General features: G+C 45.1%; 1 protein-coding gene and 1 long non-coding RNA gene across 12 annotated transcripts in view; one reads left to right on the plus strand and one right to left on the minus strand.

The window, feature by feature from the left end:
* Nucleotides 1-17,711, plus strand: part of Cnst (consortin, connexin sorting protein) — a 76,808-nt gene that overhangs the window by 54,916 nt on the left and 4,181 nt on the right. For 7 of the 11 annotated variants that reach the window (XM_087581435.1, XM_087581436.1, XM_087581440.1 and 4 more), the window contains 4 exons: nucleotides 983-1,004; nucleotides 1,168-1,264; nucleotides 4,824-5,698; nucleotides 17,401-17,536. In XM_087581435.1, the coding sequence (XP_087437561.1) occupies nucleotides 983-1,004; nucleotides 1,168-1,264; nucleotides 4,824-5,698; nucleotides 17,401-17,536 (1,130 nt within the window). Of the gene's footprint in view, nucleotides 1-982; nucleotides 1,005-1,167; nucleotides 1,265-4,823; nucleotides 5,699-12,570; nucleotides 12,739-12,781; nucleotides 13,029-17,400; nucleotides 17,537-17,711 lie in introns of those variants that run through there. The other 4 variants (XM_087581434.1, XM_087581438.1, XM_087581433.1 and 1 more) reach the window with 3 other exon arrangements.
* The window catches only part of LOC148001838 (uncharacterized), a 42,852-nt gene continuing 25,203 nt past the window's right edge, over nucleotides 63-17,711 (minus strand). The window contains exons 2-3 of the long non-coding RNA XR_015636211.1: nucleotides 3,802-4,057; nucleotides 63-1,306 (exon numbers count right to left, since the gene is read on the minus strand). This is a non-coding gene — a long non-coding RNA (uncharacterized LOC148001838). The remainder of the gene's footprint in view (nucleotides 1,307-3,801; nucleotides 4,058-17,711) is intronic.

Consider the following 17,711-nt stretch of genomic DNA (forward strand, 5'->3'; position numbering starts at 1 on the left):
GTTCCCATGTTAGCTTTCTACTTTACATTTTCATCTCTTACATATTTAGAACAGTGGACACATTTTAAAGTAAAGGTAATTTATTTACTTTCAATATGTGGTGCGATGCAGACACTGCCCCGCTGAAGGAAATCACAGCTTATTAGTGTGGTGTACATGCCCGTGATTCTTACCTGAGCATGAAATGAGCACGGGGTCTTTAGACCATTGTACCCCAAGTTATGTCTCCTTATTTATAGTTCAGTGGATGAGCCTGGTAAAGCTTTCCCTATCACAGTCTTTGTGACTAGCACTCCTAAGAAGATCCAAGACAGAACATTCTAGCCTCTCTCTCAGAAGGCACCTTCACTGAAGAACCAAGTCCACGTTCCCCTCTCTCCTCTACACGGCCTGTGATTTCATATAAACGGAGCACATAGAATAATGCTGCTGTTTCTAGATTCCTCAGTACACCCTTGTTTCTGGGTTCCATTCTGTCACACTCACGGTCAGTCTGCTGTGCCGTTTGCCAATTCATCCTATGACTGCGTGGCAGTCTGCACACTTATCTACGTGGAGACGTTTGACCTGTTTCTTGATCCCAAGTATAGTGATAATAAAGCTAGGATTTATCCACCCACGCCTGTCAGAGTGGAATTCCTTAAAACGGAACACTTGAAAGTTACTTTGTTTGTCCATGGGTAATTCCAACGTAATTCTCTTTTGCCATAATCTGTTTCAAAGTGAAATTTTAAACCGTTTATGGGGTGTAAAAAGCACCTGTAGCTTTGGGGCCTCTCAGTAGCAATTGGCTGTTGGAGGAAACGAGCGCACGCTGTAGCTCTCCTTTGGACCACGGAAGCCGGTGGCAGCATTTCAGCCCTGGGAATGTTCTGCGCTAATATTAGAATGCAGAGACGCTCTTGTTTTTATAGTCGTTTCAGTGGCATTTGTTTGGAAGCATGCTGTACTTTTAAAACTATGTTTTTCTTCTTTTCCACAGCCCTCTCTTGTCCAAGCTTAAGGTAAGAGGTTTTGCTTCTGGAAGCATTGGGGGGAGCATGTCAGCACCATATGCTGTGGGCCGGACTGCACTAGAAAACCTTTCCTGGTGCGCTGCAGTTTTCTAACTTACAAAACTTTCTCAAAAAAGTCATGACTATCTTTTCCTTTTTAAAAACGTTTTAGATAGTACCTGTGGAGCAGTCACCAGGGAAGAAAGGCTTTCCGAGGGTGACAATGTCTGACGAGCCGATGGAGAGAGGAGCAACAGCCAAAGAGCCAGGTCCGTTGCAGAGTAGACTGGGAGGACAGAAGAGCCCGTCACCTGTGGCGTTGGAAGTGTTAGATCTGAAGTGCTGGGTCGGAATTTTGTACTTGAGTTTTTGTGCATATACTTTTAAAAAATAGAAACCCACATTTTTATATGTAATTCCATTTTTAGATAACTAGAAGTAATAGAATATAAATTCTTTAAAAACCTAAATATTTTCTGTAATGTTAGTATGGAAAACATAATATAAAACAATTATACAAAAATGGTCTGAAATGGCTTTGGTGTGCTTAGACATTCTTTCTTCTTTACAAATAAACAACAACAACAAAACCAACTATTACTGAACGGATTAACCAGATACCAACCTGTTCTGTAAACCAAGCTAGTGAGAAGTTCCGTCTGGATAACTTATAGCACTTTATCCTCTCTCCTTTGTTAGCTAACATACTGTGTGTGTGTGTGTGTGTGTGTGTGTGTGTGTGTGTGTGTGTGTGTGTGTGAGAGAGAGAGAGACTGTATGAGTGTGTGTGTAAGCGTGACTGTGTCTGACATTATATGAGTGTGTGAGAGAGAGAGAGACTGTATGAGTGTGTGTGTAAGCGTGACTGTGTCTGACATTATATGAGTGTGTGAGAGAGAGAGAGACTGTATGAGTGTGTGTGTGAGTGTGACTGTGTCTGACATTATATGAGTGTGTGTGTGTGTGTGAGAGAGAGAGAGAGAGACTGTATGAGTGTGTGTGTGAGTGTGACTGTGTCTGACATTATATGAGTGTGTGTGTGTGTGTGTGAGAGAGAGAGAGAGAGAGAGAGAGACTGTATGAGTGTGTGTGTGAGTGTGACTGTGTCTGACATTATATGAGTGTGTGTGTGTGAGAGAGAGGGGGGGAAGGGGAGACTGTGTGAGTGTGTGTGTATGAGAGAGAGGGGGGAGAGATAGAGAGAGAGAGAGAGACTGTATGAGTGTGTGTGTGAGAGAGAGAGAGAGACTGTATGAGTGTGTGTGTGTGTGTGTGAGAGAGAGAGAGAGAGAGAGAGAAAGAGAGACTGTATGAGTATATGTGTGTGTGAGTGTGACTGTGTGTGTGACTGTGAGTGTGGCTCTGTGTGTGTGTGTGTGTGTGTGACTGTGTGTGTGTGTGTGTGTGTGTGTGTTTCATACCACTTTGTGCCTTGTATCAAAAAGACTTTGGGAAACATTTCTATTTTTTTTTTTTTTGGTTCTTTTTTTTTTCCGGAGCTGGGGACTGAACCCAGGGCCTTGTGCTTCCTAGGTAAGCGCTCTACCACTGAGCTAAATCCCCAGCCCCTTGGGAAACATTTCTAAATGCATTTATAAAGCTTTAGGAATAAATACATTTCCCAGATATTTTTATCCTGAGGATGACTTTATTATCAGTTTATATTATGAAGCTTATTGTCCTGGGCTTTGAACCATTTTAAAAGATACATGGCAGGAGTTTTGAGTGGGCATCCCTGACAGCACAGCTGTGACTGTCGACATCCACTAGCCCTGTGCTCTGTAAAGCACTCGTAAAGTCCATTCAAAATTGTCATTCCCTTTTCCCTTAGGACACAAACTAACTATTGCTTTGTGTCAACCCCATGTGCTCGGGTTTGTGTGATATGTATGTATGTATGTATGTATGTATGTATGTATGTATGTATGTATCAGAAACCAGGGTGAAATAAGCTTTATTGCAGCTTAATGGGCATGGCGGTGAATAATCCCAGAACTGAGAGGTGCAGGCAGGAGAACAGGGACTTGGAGTCACCCTCCTTGTTTACAGGGTGAATTCAAGCCTGACCTGGGCTGTGGAAGACCCTGTCCCGAGTGCGTGTCCCCATGCACACACGCACATGCACGCATACACCATTACCCTCAGAAGTCACCCAGTTCGAGCATAGCGATACCTGCACGTTGTATGCACTGGGAGGACTGCGTGCAGCCCAGCACTGGCCTGCCCTCTGCTGTGGTCCCTGTGGTACAGATGGGGAAGCTCAGGCACTGCATCTAAGGCCGTTTGTCTGGTGCTTTGGTTCCTAAGTTAAACCTGGATCTTTGGGCTTCGGACTGAATATCTCATTCTCTGGCCGAGTGAACTCAGGATCATCACTGGCTTCAACAATCCGAACACTAATACCTATCACGATCCCGGACAAGGAAGGGCATCTGGCCCCACCTTGATGACGTGATGCCTTTAAGAGGAAATTGCCTGTGCCGTGGGTGCCTTTGCAGTGTGGCTTGGACCTTAAGTCTGCATCTTTCACCATTTTCTGCCTTCATTACGTGTTGCCCTCTCCCCTTATGTGGAGACCCCCAGCCTGTGGTTTAACAGGACCAGGGTGTGCTCCTCTGTCTCTGAATCCTACAGCTGTGTTCTGAGGGCCACCTCTGAACCTTTAGATACTGGGATTTTATGACTGAGCTTGACCCGTTTTCCTCCTGACTGTGGCCTTTCTTACTCTGACCCTTGTCCCCTACCCTGCCCCATAGATGCCAGTAAGCTTGGGCAAGCTCACAGCCCGTGGGGACCAGATACCCACCTGCTTTCTTGCAACCAAACCTTGAGAGTGGGAGAGAGAAAGGATGCGGGACTCCAGAGGTGGCCACTTCTTCTCAGTCCTCTCTGATATTTGAAGTTGGGGGCTGGAGGTCTGGGGCATGTGGAACTCTTCTGGTGCCCCCTGTGCATAAGAGCTGAGTCTGCCAGCCCACAGCAGTTTCTCTGGCATCTGAGACAGTACTTAGTCTTGTCTTTGGTATGGACTTGGCTTGGATTGTCAGTTGGTAATTGAAGTTCTGATAAAATAAAATTTAAAAGAAATAAAATTACTATTTTATCATGCACCTTTGACCAGTTTTTTTTTGTGTGTGAAAATTATATGCCCTAATGGGATATTTAACTAACAAGATGAGAAGACTTCTCTGTTGGCCAATGGGCAATTTCTATTTCTTATTTACATACAAGGGTTTTTTTTAACTCTGAAGTTTTTAGAAAGTATTGAAAGGTTGAAATTCAAACCTGTTTCTATTTATCAAATGTATTCTTTTTATGTCCCCTTTTGCTACCATGTAGAAAGCAAATTTTAAAGGTGCTATGTTCAAATTACAAATCTAACAAACTCTCATTCCTTTATTCTGAATAAACTTCATTCTGTTTACATTTTATATCATTAGTAAGATTACCCAAATACTTACCCAATATGCCTTAAGTAGAAGCTAAAAAAGTTTTCTAGTTCAGTAGATTTAAAGAAAAAAACCAGTAAGTGTATCCATTTAAATATAAAAGGCCAAAAATTAAGATGTTTTTATTTATAGTGAGGACTGAATCGTTCATTTATTTTAACATGCTTTTGAATAATCATTTTTCACTATGTTAGTACTATTTATTAACTACTTAGCGTGTGTGTTCTGAGGATACTGCAATGTAACGGACAGCGTTTCTGTCTGAACGCGTCAGAATAATTTTGTGTTACATGTGTGCTCAAGTATACCCCCTCTTCTAGCTTTGTATGCAAAGCATTGTTTGGAATTCAAAATCAGCTTGGTTCTTCTTCATCTTCAGAGATTGAAACCTGCCCCGGCACGGGTCCAAGTGGAGGCCGGCATGAGGAGGAGCCCCAGGAGAGCAGCCCTGACTGTCCTCAGATGAACTGGCAGACAGCTTCCCCCGACCTTCCAGGAACTGCAGGGAAGGCGCACACGGAGGCGGAGGCGCTGCCCAATACCACACTGGAGCTCCACACCCAGTCCCCAGAGGCAGCTGGGAGCAGGTCAGGGGCAGCTGCTGCGGAGAATGCCTGTGAGGATGACAGCTGTGTGCAGGCGCCTCCCACAGAGGACCACCCTGATGTGGCCAGAGCCCCTAAGGAGGTTCCTCCTAGTGAGCCAGTGGCAGAGCCGTTCCCAAGCGGTGACATTGCACCGCCTGGGTTGATTTCAGGGGGTAAATATTCACAGACACACCGAAAAGAACTCTGCCTTCCACTCCAGGACACATTTGAAGCGCTGCCCAGGGACCAGCATTGCAACAGTGAGGTAGCCAAGCCACGGCAGCCTGATGTCACTGCCAGTGATGGGAAATCAGCACAGAGTCAGACTGGCTTGGAGACTGGTCCTGAGAGCGCACTTTGTGGTGACAGGAAAGCCTCTGACGTAAGCACCCTGTGCCCAGAAGTATGTATGGCCCCAGAAGAAAGGGGGGATAGGGAAGAGCAAGTAAGCAAGGAAACGGAAGACTATTTGAACAGCCTTCTGGAAGGATGCTTAAAGGATGTGGAAGACTCCCTGTCCTATGAGAGCATCCAGGACGACGACGACTCCGACCTCCTCCAAGACCTCTCTCCTGAAGAAGCCTCCTACAGTCTCCAGGAGAATCTGCCTCCTGAGGAGAGCGCGCTCTCCCTGGATGATCTGGCCAAGAAGATAGAGATCGCAGAGGTAAATCAGAGAGTACAGCTAGAGTTAAGATGCAATCTCATGTGCAAATGTTGCTTTGGCTTTAAGCTTAAGGGGACTGTTCCATTAACATAAACATTATTTATTAAATTGCTTACATGGGTTAAATCAGATGGCGTTCAGTCATTGCAGTGTTTACAGTTCAGGAAGCTACATCGTCTGCCTCTAGACACAGAGGCACGGTTTCCAACGCCATATTTCTTTTTCAACCTTGTGAAGTCTGTTTAACATTCTCAGGGGCTCAGATGAAGACAAGATTGATCACACTGGAATAAGGAGGTCTTTCTTCTCATAGCCACAGGAGACGGAATGGTACATGTGTTCTCTGTCCCTTCAGTGTAATAGCATACGTCTCTAGATTACCAGAAGCAGCCTTAGCAGAATAGAGGGAAGGTTTGTAAGATAATGACACTAGGAGGTACTTAAACTTTTAAGCTATTAAATAGAAAGAAAAAAAAAGATCAGCAAAGAAAGATGACTGCTGTCTTTTGTTTCATAAGAGAATTTTAAAAGTCCTGAGAAGAAAAGGATAAAAAGCTATTGGGGGGAAGGGGATAAAATAAGCAAGTCTAGGAAAACAGAAGTAAAATCCACATCAGATATCCTGAGGGAGACGAAGGAGGGGGGATAGATGGACAGATGGACAGATGGATGGACGGACAGAGTCATACTGAGTATATCTCTCTGAGCTTGCTTGTGCTGAGAAACTGAGGCCAGCGTTTCTGCCCCCCCCCCCCTTAACATGGCCCTTGTCCTCATTCATACCTGTAAACCCTGCCCTGGGAGGCTGTGGCAGGAGGGGGCTCAGCGAGTTTGAGGTCAGCCTCAAACACAGTGAGACATTGTTTCAACCCCCTAAAATTCTCTTGTATAGCCACTGTGTTCTAACAGCATTATCTTTGAAAAAGATAAATTCAGGAAGACAGTGCAAAAATAGGTCACAAATTATATGTGATAACGGAACTCCATGACAAGCTTCCTGGAACCATTGTTCTATTACTATTTACTTCCCTATAAACTATCTTTTTTCTCTTTTTGACAAAATTAGATTTTTTAAATGATTTATTTTATATGTATGTAAAATAAATACACACACACACACACAGTCACTGTGTCTTCAAACATATCAGAAGATGGCATTGGATCCTATTACAGGTGGTTGTGAGCCACCCTGTGTTTGCTGGGAATTGAACTCAGGGCCTCTGGAAGAACAGTCAGTGCTCTTCACCACTGAGCCATCTCTTCAGCCCTAGTTTTTTGGTTTTTTTTTTTTTTTTTTTTAAGTAAAGCCTTAAGTTCAGTAATTATTTTCATGTTCGCTCTTACCAGAGTACTTGATTGTCAGATAGCTTCCACAAAACTATGGTTCTTGTGTCTTAATTTTCTCCCCTCAGAGTCATTTCTCAGTGTATACTGTGTCTGCTCAGTGATGGTATAGTTAGATAGGGAGATGGTCGTACAGCATTTTGAATATAACGGGCTGAACTGTATATGTGAAAGGGTTAAAATGGCACTTCTTCAGTACAGATCGCAGCACAACTCTCAGGGTATTTTTTGAGAAGCAGCAGAACTGACGGTGAGCAGAGTTGAGAGTGTTTGTTCTAAACACTGCCCTGTAGGGCAGTCAAGCTAGTGGGTGTGTGTGCGTTACAGCCAAACGGGCTGTTCCTTCTCAGATCACAGCACAGTCTCTCTCCATGACACCGTGGCTAGGAAATTGTATGTGGAGTTGAAAGTTATCTCTTCTGAGAAAATAGTACGTAATGGTCTCCTTTTTAGAATTTATTGGTCTGTTAAGTTTTTCTGTATACGAACCGCTGAAGGTAACAAACATAGCCTGCCCTGTGGTGGTACGAAATACTTTCTGAGTATTTAACTCCAGTATCTGTACTAACCGTACATTTTAATAAAATCTGCTTGAGTGCGAAAGTCTTAAGCTAAAAGAATAATACTTAAGTGTTTTCTTCATACTGTAAGAGTGAGGCTTTAGGTTAACTCATAGGTTTCCTTCCAAGTGAACTATTCACACACAGATACACACATGCGTTATTGTGAGACAGGCCTCTTGTGGGGTTGGCTTTGAACATTCGAGGTAGCCTTGAAGCTTGGATCCTCTGCCTGCCCGCCCCTCCCCCACCCTCAAGTGCTGGGGTTACTGGAGCCCGGCACACTTTGGGTTTATATTAAGGATAGCTCACACGAGTCTTGCGTGTGCTAGGCAACATTCTGCTGAGCCACGCACACCCCAACCCCTGGTTTTAAATCTTTTACCAATTAGATGCTGAGAACGTAGTTTGGCCGAAGTACAATGTGCTTTAAACCAGTTTTTGCTTTATGCTTGCGGTAAATGTCCACACTCATCTGTCTGGCACTGCTGGGCGCTGTAGAGTCTAATGAGAATCTTGGGTTTAGAGGGGCTGACCAACAACCTCACTGGGTCAAGCTTCCCAGCCCCTGCCGTTCCCAACAGCTCAACAGAGTAGCGGCCTCACCACATGCTGCTGCCTGTCACTATGAGTCCCTCTTCTGGCACCTGCTGGGGCTCTGACCTCTGAGGGCCCCCTTCTGCTTGAAGCTCTTAACCACCTAGTGGTAGGGAGCTGGTGTCTTCAGTGTCTGCCTGCTTTTCTCACTTCGCCTGGCTGGGTTTTTACGTGGACAGCCTCTCATTGCATTGTTTTAGACGTAAATTCATCCTATGAAATGAAGTTTCCGCTCAGAGAGAAGGGAAATGTGCTCCGGGGTTTGAGTTCCTGAGTACAGAAGCCTGTGGAAATGAAACTTTCTAGGCTGGATAAGCTCTTCAAACCCAAGGATAATGTTGCCAAGCAGCTGACGGCTGAAGCAGTGCTGGGTTTTCTTATTAAAAAGAATATGACCGGGGTTGGGGATTTAGCTCAGTGGTAGAGCGCTTGCCTAGGAAGCGCAAGGCCCTGGGTTCGGTCCCCAGCTCTGAAAAAAAAGAACCAAAAAAAAAAAAGAATATGACCCATGGTTGCCCAGTGCTGTCACACTGCTTAAGGGAGAAATCAGACAGACTTCATTTCATAGATCTGGGGTGGTTTTTAATTTTTATTAGTTTCATTTATTCTGTGTGGGTTTGGGTACACATGTGCCACAGGTCGGAGGACACTTATGGGAACCTGGCATTGTCAGATTAGTAAGCACCTTTCCCTACTGAGCCAACTCTCGCCCACGTTTTTCTTGGTTTGAGAAGGTCTCTCTGTGTAACTTAGGCTGCTGTCCCTTAACTTGCAATCCTCCTGCCTCAGTCTCCTCAGGACTGACAGTGTAAGTGTGTGACGCCACACCTGGTTTATTTCATAGATGTTTTTATAAGAAGAATCTAGCTCCGTGCAGTGTCAGACAGGAGTTAGGACTGCTCCTCATTGAGCCCCACATTGAATAATTTTTGTGACGGACTTCCATTGAGTTCCACCATGATGCGATGTAATGATTAAAAATACAGGTAAAGCTGGACTTGGTGGCACCTGCCTTTAACCCCAGCACTCAGAAGCGGGCTGAGTTTGAGACCAGCCTGATCTACACAGTGAGTTCCAGGCCAGCAGGGCTACATAGTGAAACCCTGATTTTAAAGTAACTGTTGGGGTTGGGGAGATGTCTGACCGGATAAGACCTTTGACCATTGTGCTGAGCACGTGGGTCTTGGGAAAAGAAGACCAGCCATGGCAGGTCTGCTCAGAAGGGCTCTTTCTAGGGAAGCAGAGGGATAGCTCACTGAAGACATTTTGCCTTCCAAGACCACTGCCGTGGGAGGGAGTGGTTGACCCCTGATTTATGTAGCGCTCTAACTAGTCCCCAAGGAACACCCTGGGATTGCCCATTTTTACTTTGTGCCAGATGGTATCATTTTTGTCTCTTGTTTTTACACTGCTTTTACGTTTCTAGTTAGTTAACGCATCTTGATTGACATGTTTCTTTTACCAAGTTCCTTTCTTGCTTTAATTACATTTCAAATTTACATATTTACCGTTCTTCCGGCACATTTGCATTAGCTACTTCCTGCCTTTTCTCTCCTCTGTTTTATTCCGTCCCCATTCCCAGTGATCTTACATCAGCACTGGGTAGACCTGGAGTCTCAAACTGATACCCGGAGGGCCAACTGGGTCAAACAAGTGCATGAAATGACTTGCCTGTAGGGCAGTAGAGATGTTCCCATATCTGGGAAAGGTTCTCATCTCTTTAAACTCTCCACATGGAGCTGGAGAGAGCATGGAGCAGTGGTTAGGAGCCTTTGTTCTTCCAAGGGCCCAGGTTTGGTTTCTCGAACCCACATAGAGGCTTGAAAACATCTATAACTCTAATTTCCAGGGCATCCAACTCCTTCCCTGAACTCCTCGAGTACCAGGTACACACATGGTGCATACACATGTACATGCAGGGGAAACACTCAAAAATAAAATTGAAATGAACAAAACCTCTAGTAGACCTGGGCACACTCGCACACACCGTTAATCCCAACACTTAGGTAGAGGCAGACCAAGGTCTGTGAGTTGAAGGCCAGTTGGAACTACATTGTGAGACCCTGTTTCCTAAGTAAATAAACAAGACACTATACGCTCTGCTATGTAGCATGAAATACAGAATTCTTGGTAACCTGGCCCATCCACTTTGAACTACTGTCCCATTTTCAGCTGCAGTCAGACTGGTCCCCTCTCCAGATCCACCTGGCACATTCTTTTTTTTTTTTTTTTTTTTTTGGTTCTTTTTTTTCCGGAGCTGGGGACCAAACCCAGGGCCTTGCACTTCCTAGGCAAGCACTCTACCACTGAGTTAAATCCCCAACCCCCACCTGGCACATTCTTACCTCTGTTCCTTCCCACCTGGACTCTGTCCATTTTAGTGATACACAATCTTCTGTATCTGTACCTTCCCAAGCCTTTTAGACCCAAGCCATTTAGACCATGCCGGAAGTGCCCAGCACAGTGCCTGACTCCCTGAAGTTGATGTTCCTTTGGAACCAATTTTCCAAACCTCTGGGTGGTGGAGGGGTGGGGCAACAGTCCTCTTAAGGCATTCTCTACCTTCCTAATGCTGCGACCCTTTAATACAGTTCCCCAGGTTGTAGTGACACCCCTCTGTCATAAAATGATTTTGTTACTACTTCAAACTGTAATTTTGACAGTTATGAATCATAATGTAAATACCTGATATGCAGGATATCTGATATGCAACCCCTGTATAAAGGGTCATTCAATCCTCCAGCGGGACTTCAACCCACAGGTCATCCAGCCGTGATCTTCCCCTAAGACACAGGCACATTTTCTTCTACACCAGACTGGCAGGTCCCAAAAGATAAGGATCCTGATAGCTATGCCTAGTGTCCTTCTCTAGCCTCTAAGTGTGCACTGAGTACATCTGTGTATTCATTTTCCTCTCCGGCATGCTTAAGCTCCTCCTACTACAGCAGTAAGCATAGACGGAGTCCTGTCTCCATGAAGCTTGCTTTCTAGGTAGAGAGGTAATTGTAACCAAGTTCACATAAAAATAAACAATGTACCTTGAAATAATAGTAAAGAGACCAAGCAGATGCTCGGTGGTCAAGGCAGCCGCTGCCAAGCCTAATAACTGGATCCAGACGCCCAGGTACTAGGAAGGGAGGACAGATTCTGGGGATTTAAGAAGTAGGGTACACCTGACACTTACCATTCCTTTCCCAGCTTGTACTTACAAAGTATCTGTTTGGCAAGTAAGTGCTAGTTACAAAAGCCTAGTACCCATCTGAATATTTAGATGCATTAGAACGTTCTTGGTTTCGTTTTTTCTTTTTTTAAAGATTTATTTATTATATATAAGTACACTGTAGCTGTCTTCGTTCACACCAGAAGAAGACATCAGATCCCATTACAGATGGTTATGAGCCACCATGTGGTTGCTGGGGATTGAACTCAGGACCTTTGGTAGAGCAGTCAGTGCTCTTAACCACTGAGCCATCTCTCCAGCCCCCCCCCCCCATTTCCGTTTTTTAAGGATACACTTTTTCCTTCTTACGCTTTTAGGAATTCAATATGGCCTGTTTCCCTTACCATCAGTTTTCCCACTTGTCCTCTTCTGCTGCAGTGTCCCTAGACTTAGCATTGGGAGGCCTGAGGAAGCCACTGGCTCTTCTGTGAAATGGCTTCCCAAATCAGTTGTTACCTCTGGGTCCAGCTGTGGCTTGTTCTATCAATTAGCTGTGATGCTGTGACAGTAGCCATGATATTAATCTGCTTCTACCAACGATCTTCAACCTTTCACCCCCTCCTCTATGACAATGACAAGAATCTCTTAACTGAGAAACAAGATTAGAATTTCGGGTAGAAGATACAGGCAACATCCGGAAAACCAAAAGCCTTGCAATTTACTTGAAAGATCCTATTCATTTCGATCTAATTGTAACAATACATGTAGCACAAAGCAAAGTCCAATATACAGACTAAGTCTTTGTATGTAACCCTGAGTCAGTTGCTGGCAATGTGAGCTCAGGCACACTCTCAGGCCCTTTAAGTCTGGCTTTTCTTCATCTGACAATGGCTAAAATCCTTGTGAGGACTGAGCATGGCATAGCGTGGGAATGTCTGTTAAATGCCCAGTTCATCTGCAGTGAAGTCGCTGGCTTGTATGTGTTATTTGTCAATTGGAAGCCAAGCATGTGTTCTTATATAAAACTGACTAGCCTGAGGTTCCGGATGAACAGTCTAATTTGGGTCCATTTCCCCTTAACCTGGTGAGGAAGGACCTGTGACTGACTGCAGGGTGTTCCAGGGTCTCAGAATCACCGGTTTTGTGTACTATGATCTACATTTAAGGCGGCCATTGACATTCACTGAGCGAGATGAGCTGTTTATTTGCAGATACACAGGACTAGGCCAGATGGACTTGTTTCCAGCCCTGCATCAGGAGTGCCACCAATTACAGTAATTACGGCTCAGATGTTCTCAGTGGATGAGCTGGCTATACACTGTTTGGGTAAGAAAGCAATCTGCTAATTGGAACAGGAAATTAAATTTACTTTTACAGATAAAGCTTTTGGAGAGATTTAGATTTTCTTTATTTCTTTTCTAGCATAGGGAAGGCCCTGGTCCTAATCCCAGCACCATGAAGGAAGGAAGGAAAGGAGGGAGGGAGGATGGACCGAAAGACGGACCGACTGAAAAGCTTTATATCTTAATACCATATATATATATATTTTGAGACAGTGTCACTGTGTAGCCCTAGCTGTCCTGGAACTCACTGTGTAGTCCAGCCAGCCTTGAACTCAGAGATCTCCTGCCCCTATCTCTCAAGTGCTTGATTAAAGCTGTGAGCACCACACTCGGCCTCTTATTTTATCGTAGCAATAAATAAATAAATAAATAAATAAATAAATAAATAAATAAATAAATAAATCGTGGAATGACTTTCTTGGGGTTGTTTTCAGGAGACACATTTCAGTGAGCTGCATCTGGAGGCTCTGTGTAGAACATCAGGCATCTTTAGCACAACACTCTGAACAGGCCTCGCTCTTATTCCAAGTACTTCCCCTTCAGCCACGGAATTATGGCAAATTCCACCTACCTAGGTCCTTTATTATTAATTAATCAATTAATTAATTGATTCCTGACAGAAGTTTCCCTTCCCAGTCCTCCCCCACCTTTTCCCACCCCACCCCCTATCTCGTCCTCTTCAGAAAAGAGTAGGCCTCCCATGGGTATCAACCAGACATGGCCTGTCGAGTTGCAGTAAGACTAGGCCCCCCCCTCCTGGATCAGTCCCGTGCTTGCTCCCCAGTTCCCTGTTCAGTATCTGGGAGCCCTATGAGCCCAGGTTGGTTGAATCTGTGGCGTCCTTGAGCACTCTGGCTCTTATAGACATTTCTCCCCTCCTCCTAAGGACTCCCTGAGCTCTGCCTAACATTTGGCCCCGGGTCCCTGCATCTGCTTCCATCAGTTGCTGGGCAAAGCCTCTCTGATGACAGTTGGACCAGGCACTGATCTATGCATATGGCAGAGCATCATTAGGAATCATTTTGTCAATGCTTGGTGGTTTGATTGATTGGTTGGTTAGTTGACATTTTTGTTTTGTTTTGGGTTTTTGGCCAGTCATTTTTTGTTCAATCCCAGGTCTCTATACTGTCCAGCCTCTGGGTCCTGGCCCTCCAGGCGGTGCTAGGGGTGAGCTCCTTTTCTTAACCACTTTGATTGCCATCCTGTGGTGTAGAGAGATTCTGAATGAGGTTTAGGAGGTCCATATGGGGCAGGATTTCTGGAGTGAAGCAGGTTTGATTTCTGAATGCCATGTTGTGGAAAGTAGGAATTCTGTTTCAGGTGAGTGCAAACCCTTTACTCCAAACTATGGGGGTCAGGGGAGGATGACAAACAAACAGAAGAACGCATCCTAAGAATCTTTCATCCAAGAGTTTCGCTTCTTGGCTGGCTTCTCCTGTGCTCAGTTCCATTGTACTTTGTTCCTGATGTGTGTGCCGTAGGGACCAGAAAATACTCACCAAAAAAAGAAAAACCCAGAGAAGATACCCAAAGAGAGACTGAGAGGAGCTACCACTGGAAGAGCACCCCTCCTTCTCAGTGGACACTGGGGAAGGGTGGGGAGTGAGCAGGTCGGGGGCAGGGGGCTTGAAAATGAAAGCGCTTTGTTGGTAAAGAAGTGGAGGGCAGGATTCCTACTGCAGAGTTGGAGCACAGGGGAAGGGCAGTCACAGCGACTCTGACATCCCACGCCACTGTGTGTCTCACTCGGCCTCCGTCCTCCTCACAAAGGAAACAAGGTGGACCCTCAGTAAGGCTTGTGTCCCTTAAAGCCTCCAGGACCAAGCTCCCAAGAAGTAAGGTAGAGGCTGATTGCTGCCACACTGATACCCCCCTGTGACGTTCCAGGGAACGTCTGTCAGTCTGTCAGTCTGTCATACTTGCAACATCATTTGATAAGAGCTGGTTTCTTAAATTACACATGCAAAATTAATATCCCAAAGCTAACTTAATTAATGCTGCTCTGGGGCTCACCCTTCTCACCGTCCTTTTGTGTATGCATGCCAGAGAGGGTGTTAGCTGTCTTCTGTCCCTCTATCAGATGCCGGCTTCACTCTGCACCCCCATCCCAGTGTTGAAGTTACAGGTGCGTGGAACACACATCAGTTGTTTATCTGGGTGTTGGGGATCCAAACTCAGGTCTTCACGCTAAACGGCTGGGTAGGTGAGGGCCCCTACTGCCAAGCCTGACTCACTGAGTTCAATCTCTGGAACCCCCACAGTAGAGAGGGGACAACCTCCTGCAAACTATCTTGATCTAACGTGTGAACACACATGCACATGCACACACATACACTCGCAGCATGCACGCACGCGCACACACACACACACACACACACACACACACACACACACGTGTTTAAACTGCATCTTAGTAGTAGAATTTTTGCCTGGCACACAGCACTCCTGCAGTCCTACTCAGAGGCCAAAGCAGATCATTTAAGTCTAGGACTTCAAGACCAGCCTCAGAAAATAGCAGACTCTGTGAAACCAAGAATAAAGCCTTCCTGTGGGAGGTAAACTCACTAACCAGCAAATATATATCAGAGAAATGTCTAATGGGAAAAAAAATAACGAAGGATCTATGAGGCCCCTCCTTTTTATTTCTACATTTCCTAGAAGTAGAAGGGTTGTCCGTTAAATATCTTTCATTAAAACTAATCTCTTGCTTTTTAAGATTTTTATGAATTGATTTTTATGCTCTATATGTGTGTGGGCATGTGTGTGATTCATGTGTGGGTACAGACATGCGCATGTCAGTCGGCACATGAAAACCAGAGCACAGCTGCTCTGGGTCAGGTCTCTCCAGGGGGATCTGGGAGTCAAACTCTTTGTCAAGCTTGTACGGTGGGTGCTTTTGCCTGCAAAGCCATTTTACCAGCCTCATTCCTGCTCTTTAAAACTTAACGGTCTGTCTTTGTCTCCCAGCTTAAGCAAGGCACTTGTAAAAAAAAAAAAAAAAATCACTTCCCGTTGTTTTATGAAAAAATTGTTCAATGTTTTCCCTAAATTTTTTAAGACCTATTTCTTCATATATGTGTACCTATAAAACAAGTTACCTTTCTTTCTTTATTGAGAAGGCATGCTTGTGCCACAGCATGTGTGTGAAGGTTGGAGGACAACTGGGGGAGTCAGTTCTCTTTCCATTGTGTGAGTTCCAAGGACAAACCCAGGTAGTTATCAGGGTTGGCGGCAAGCATCTGTACCCACTGAGACATCTTTGCAAACCCTACTCTTAGCATTTTAATGTTACTAAAATACTTTCTCAGAATAAGGATATCTGAAATATGTATTTCCTATAAAAAGAATAAATTGCCAACTTATTGATTTTTTTTAAGATAATGGTTTCTATAGACCCACGTTCAGAGAAGCCGAGCTGAAGACTTATTGTCTAGAGTCATTTGCTCCTAAAAGCTCTGTTTCATAAAAAGCACTAATGGAGTCCATAATTATCCGAGATCGCTGCAGGAACTGGAAATCACGTTAAGTACTTTATGTCGTTGATCAGATAAATGACGTTACGGGGACAGCTAGGACTTGAGCCCCCAATGCCCACCCATGTCATCATCTATAGCATGAAGCAAGCAGGCACCTGCTCCCAGTGCGCTGGGACGTGCAGAAGCGAGCAGCTACTTCCCCTCCTGCCTCTTCAAACTGACCCTACACACATGCACATGCACACACGCACATGCACGCACGCACACTCGCGTGGGCGCACACACACTTTAGAGGCTTCTGGTCCTAAATGACAAGCACGTGCTTTGGCTTTAAGTAAGACAGATGGGTCACAGGAAGGACAGAGGTAGGTAGCCTGTGAAAATCAGAAGGTTGCAGTAACATGGGTGAAGAGGCTGAAGAGTTAGTGTTTTTCCGTGAAGCACCAGACTGTAAATACTCTTAGGCTTTATGGTCTGTGACAGCTACTCAGTTCTGCCTTAAAGCCCCCCAAAGCTATGCAGAACATGAGTGGTTTCCGGTTCAGTTTACAAAAACAGCGAAGTGAAGCTAGGGATGCTAGCAAGCAGGAGACTTAGAGAAGATTTCAAGTTCAAGGCCAACCTGGGCTATAGCAAGTTCCTAGCTTTCTTGAGCTATGAAGACAGCCTCTATAGGGTTGGGGGTGGGGAGCCAGGGAGCTGTGGACTATATAGTTTACTATCCATATAGTTTACTATCCTCTGAATACAAAATGAGTCATAAAAAAACTGAGAGAAATTCTAGAGCAAAATTCCCCAAAAGATTTTGAATATAGACTTAGTAATGTGGACTTTTCCTGAGGTACTAAGGTAAGTTTTCTGCCATGTCTTAATTGCTGTCACTAAGCTAGACATCAGAGCTCAGGCATGTAATTCCAGACTCCTGCTAAGACAGGAGAATTGCCACGAATTCAAGACTAGCCTAGCAAAACCCTAGCTTGGAAGGGAGGGAGGGAGGGAGGGAGGGAGGGAGGAACAAACCAACCTGTTGATGAGTTTAAACAGAGGGACGGAGTATAAGTCCCCACATGGTGTTCTGTGGTTGCATGAGTAACATATCGCCCGCTAAGTCCCACGGGACTCTACGTAACAACCGGTTCTTCCTCCCTCTCTCCTTCCTCTCTCTCTCTCTCTCTCTCTCTCTCTCTCTCTCTCTCTCTCTCTCTCTCTCTCTCTCTCTCAGGCCATTCCTGCAGAAGGGCTGGTGTCCATACTGAAGAAGAGGAATGATGCAGTAGGCGGCCATCCTGCCCAAATGCAGCAGAAGCCGTCCAAGCGCAGAGTGCGGTTCCAGGAAATAGACGATAACCTGGACCAAGGTGCGCCCGGCGGCCCTGGGTCTGGGAGTGCTGGACAACCCGACAGGGTGTTTGCCAGCAGGATGTGTAAGGGCTGTGTGGACTCGGTTGCTCTATCTTCTAGCAGAGGAAAAGTTTTCTCTGTTATATCTTTTTTTTTTCCCCGAAATAAATGAGTGAGTCATCAGCCCAGAAA

Source organism: Rattus norvegicus, chromosome 13 (genome assembly GCF_021556685.1).
Source record: "Rattus norvegicus strain SHRSP/BbbUtx chromosome 13, alternate assembly SHRSP_T2T, whole genome shotgun sequence".
NCBI classification, from domain to species: domain Eukaryota; kingdom Metazoa; phylum Chordata; class Mammalia; order Rodentia; family Muridae; genus Rattus; species Rattus norvegicus.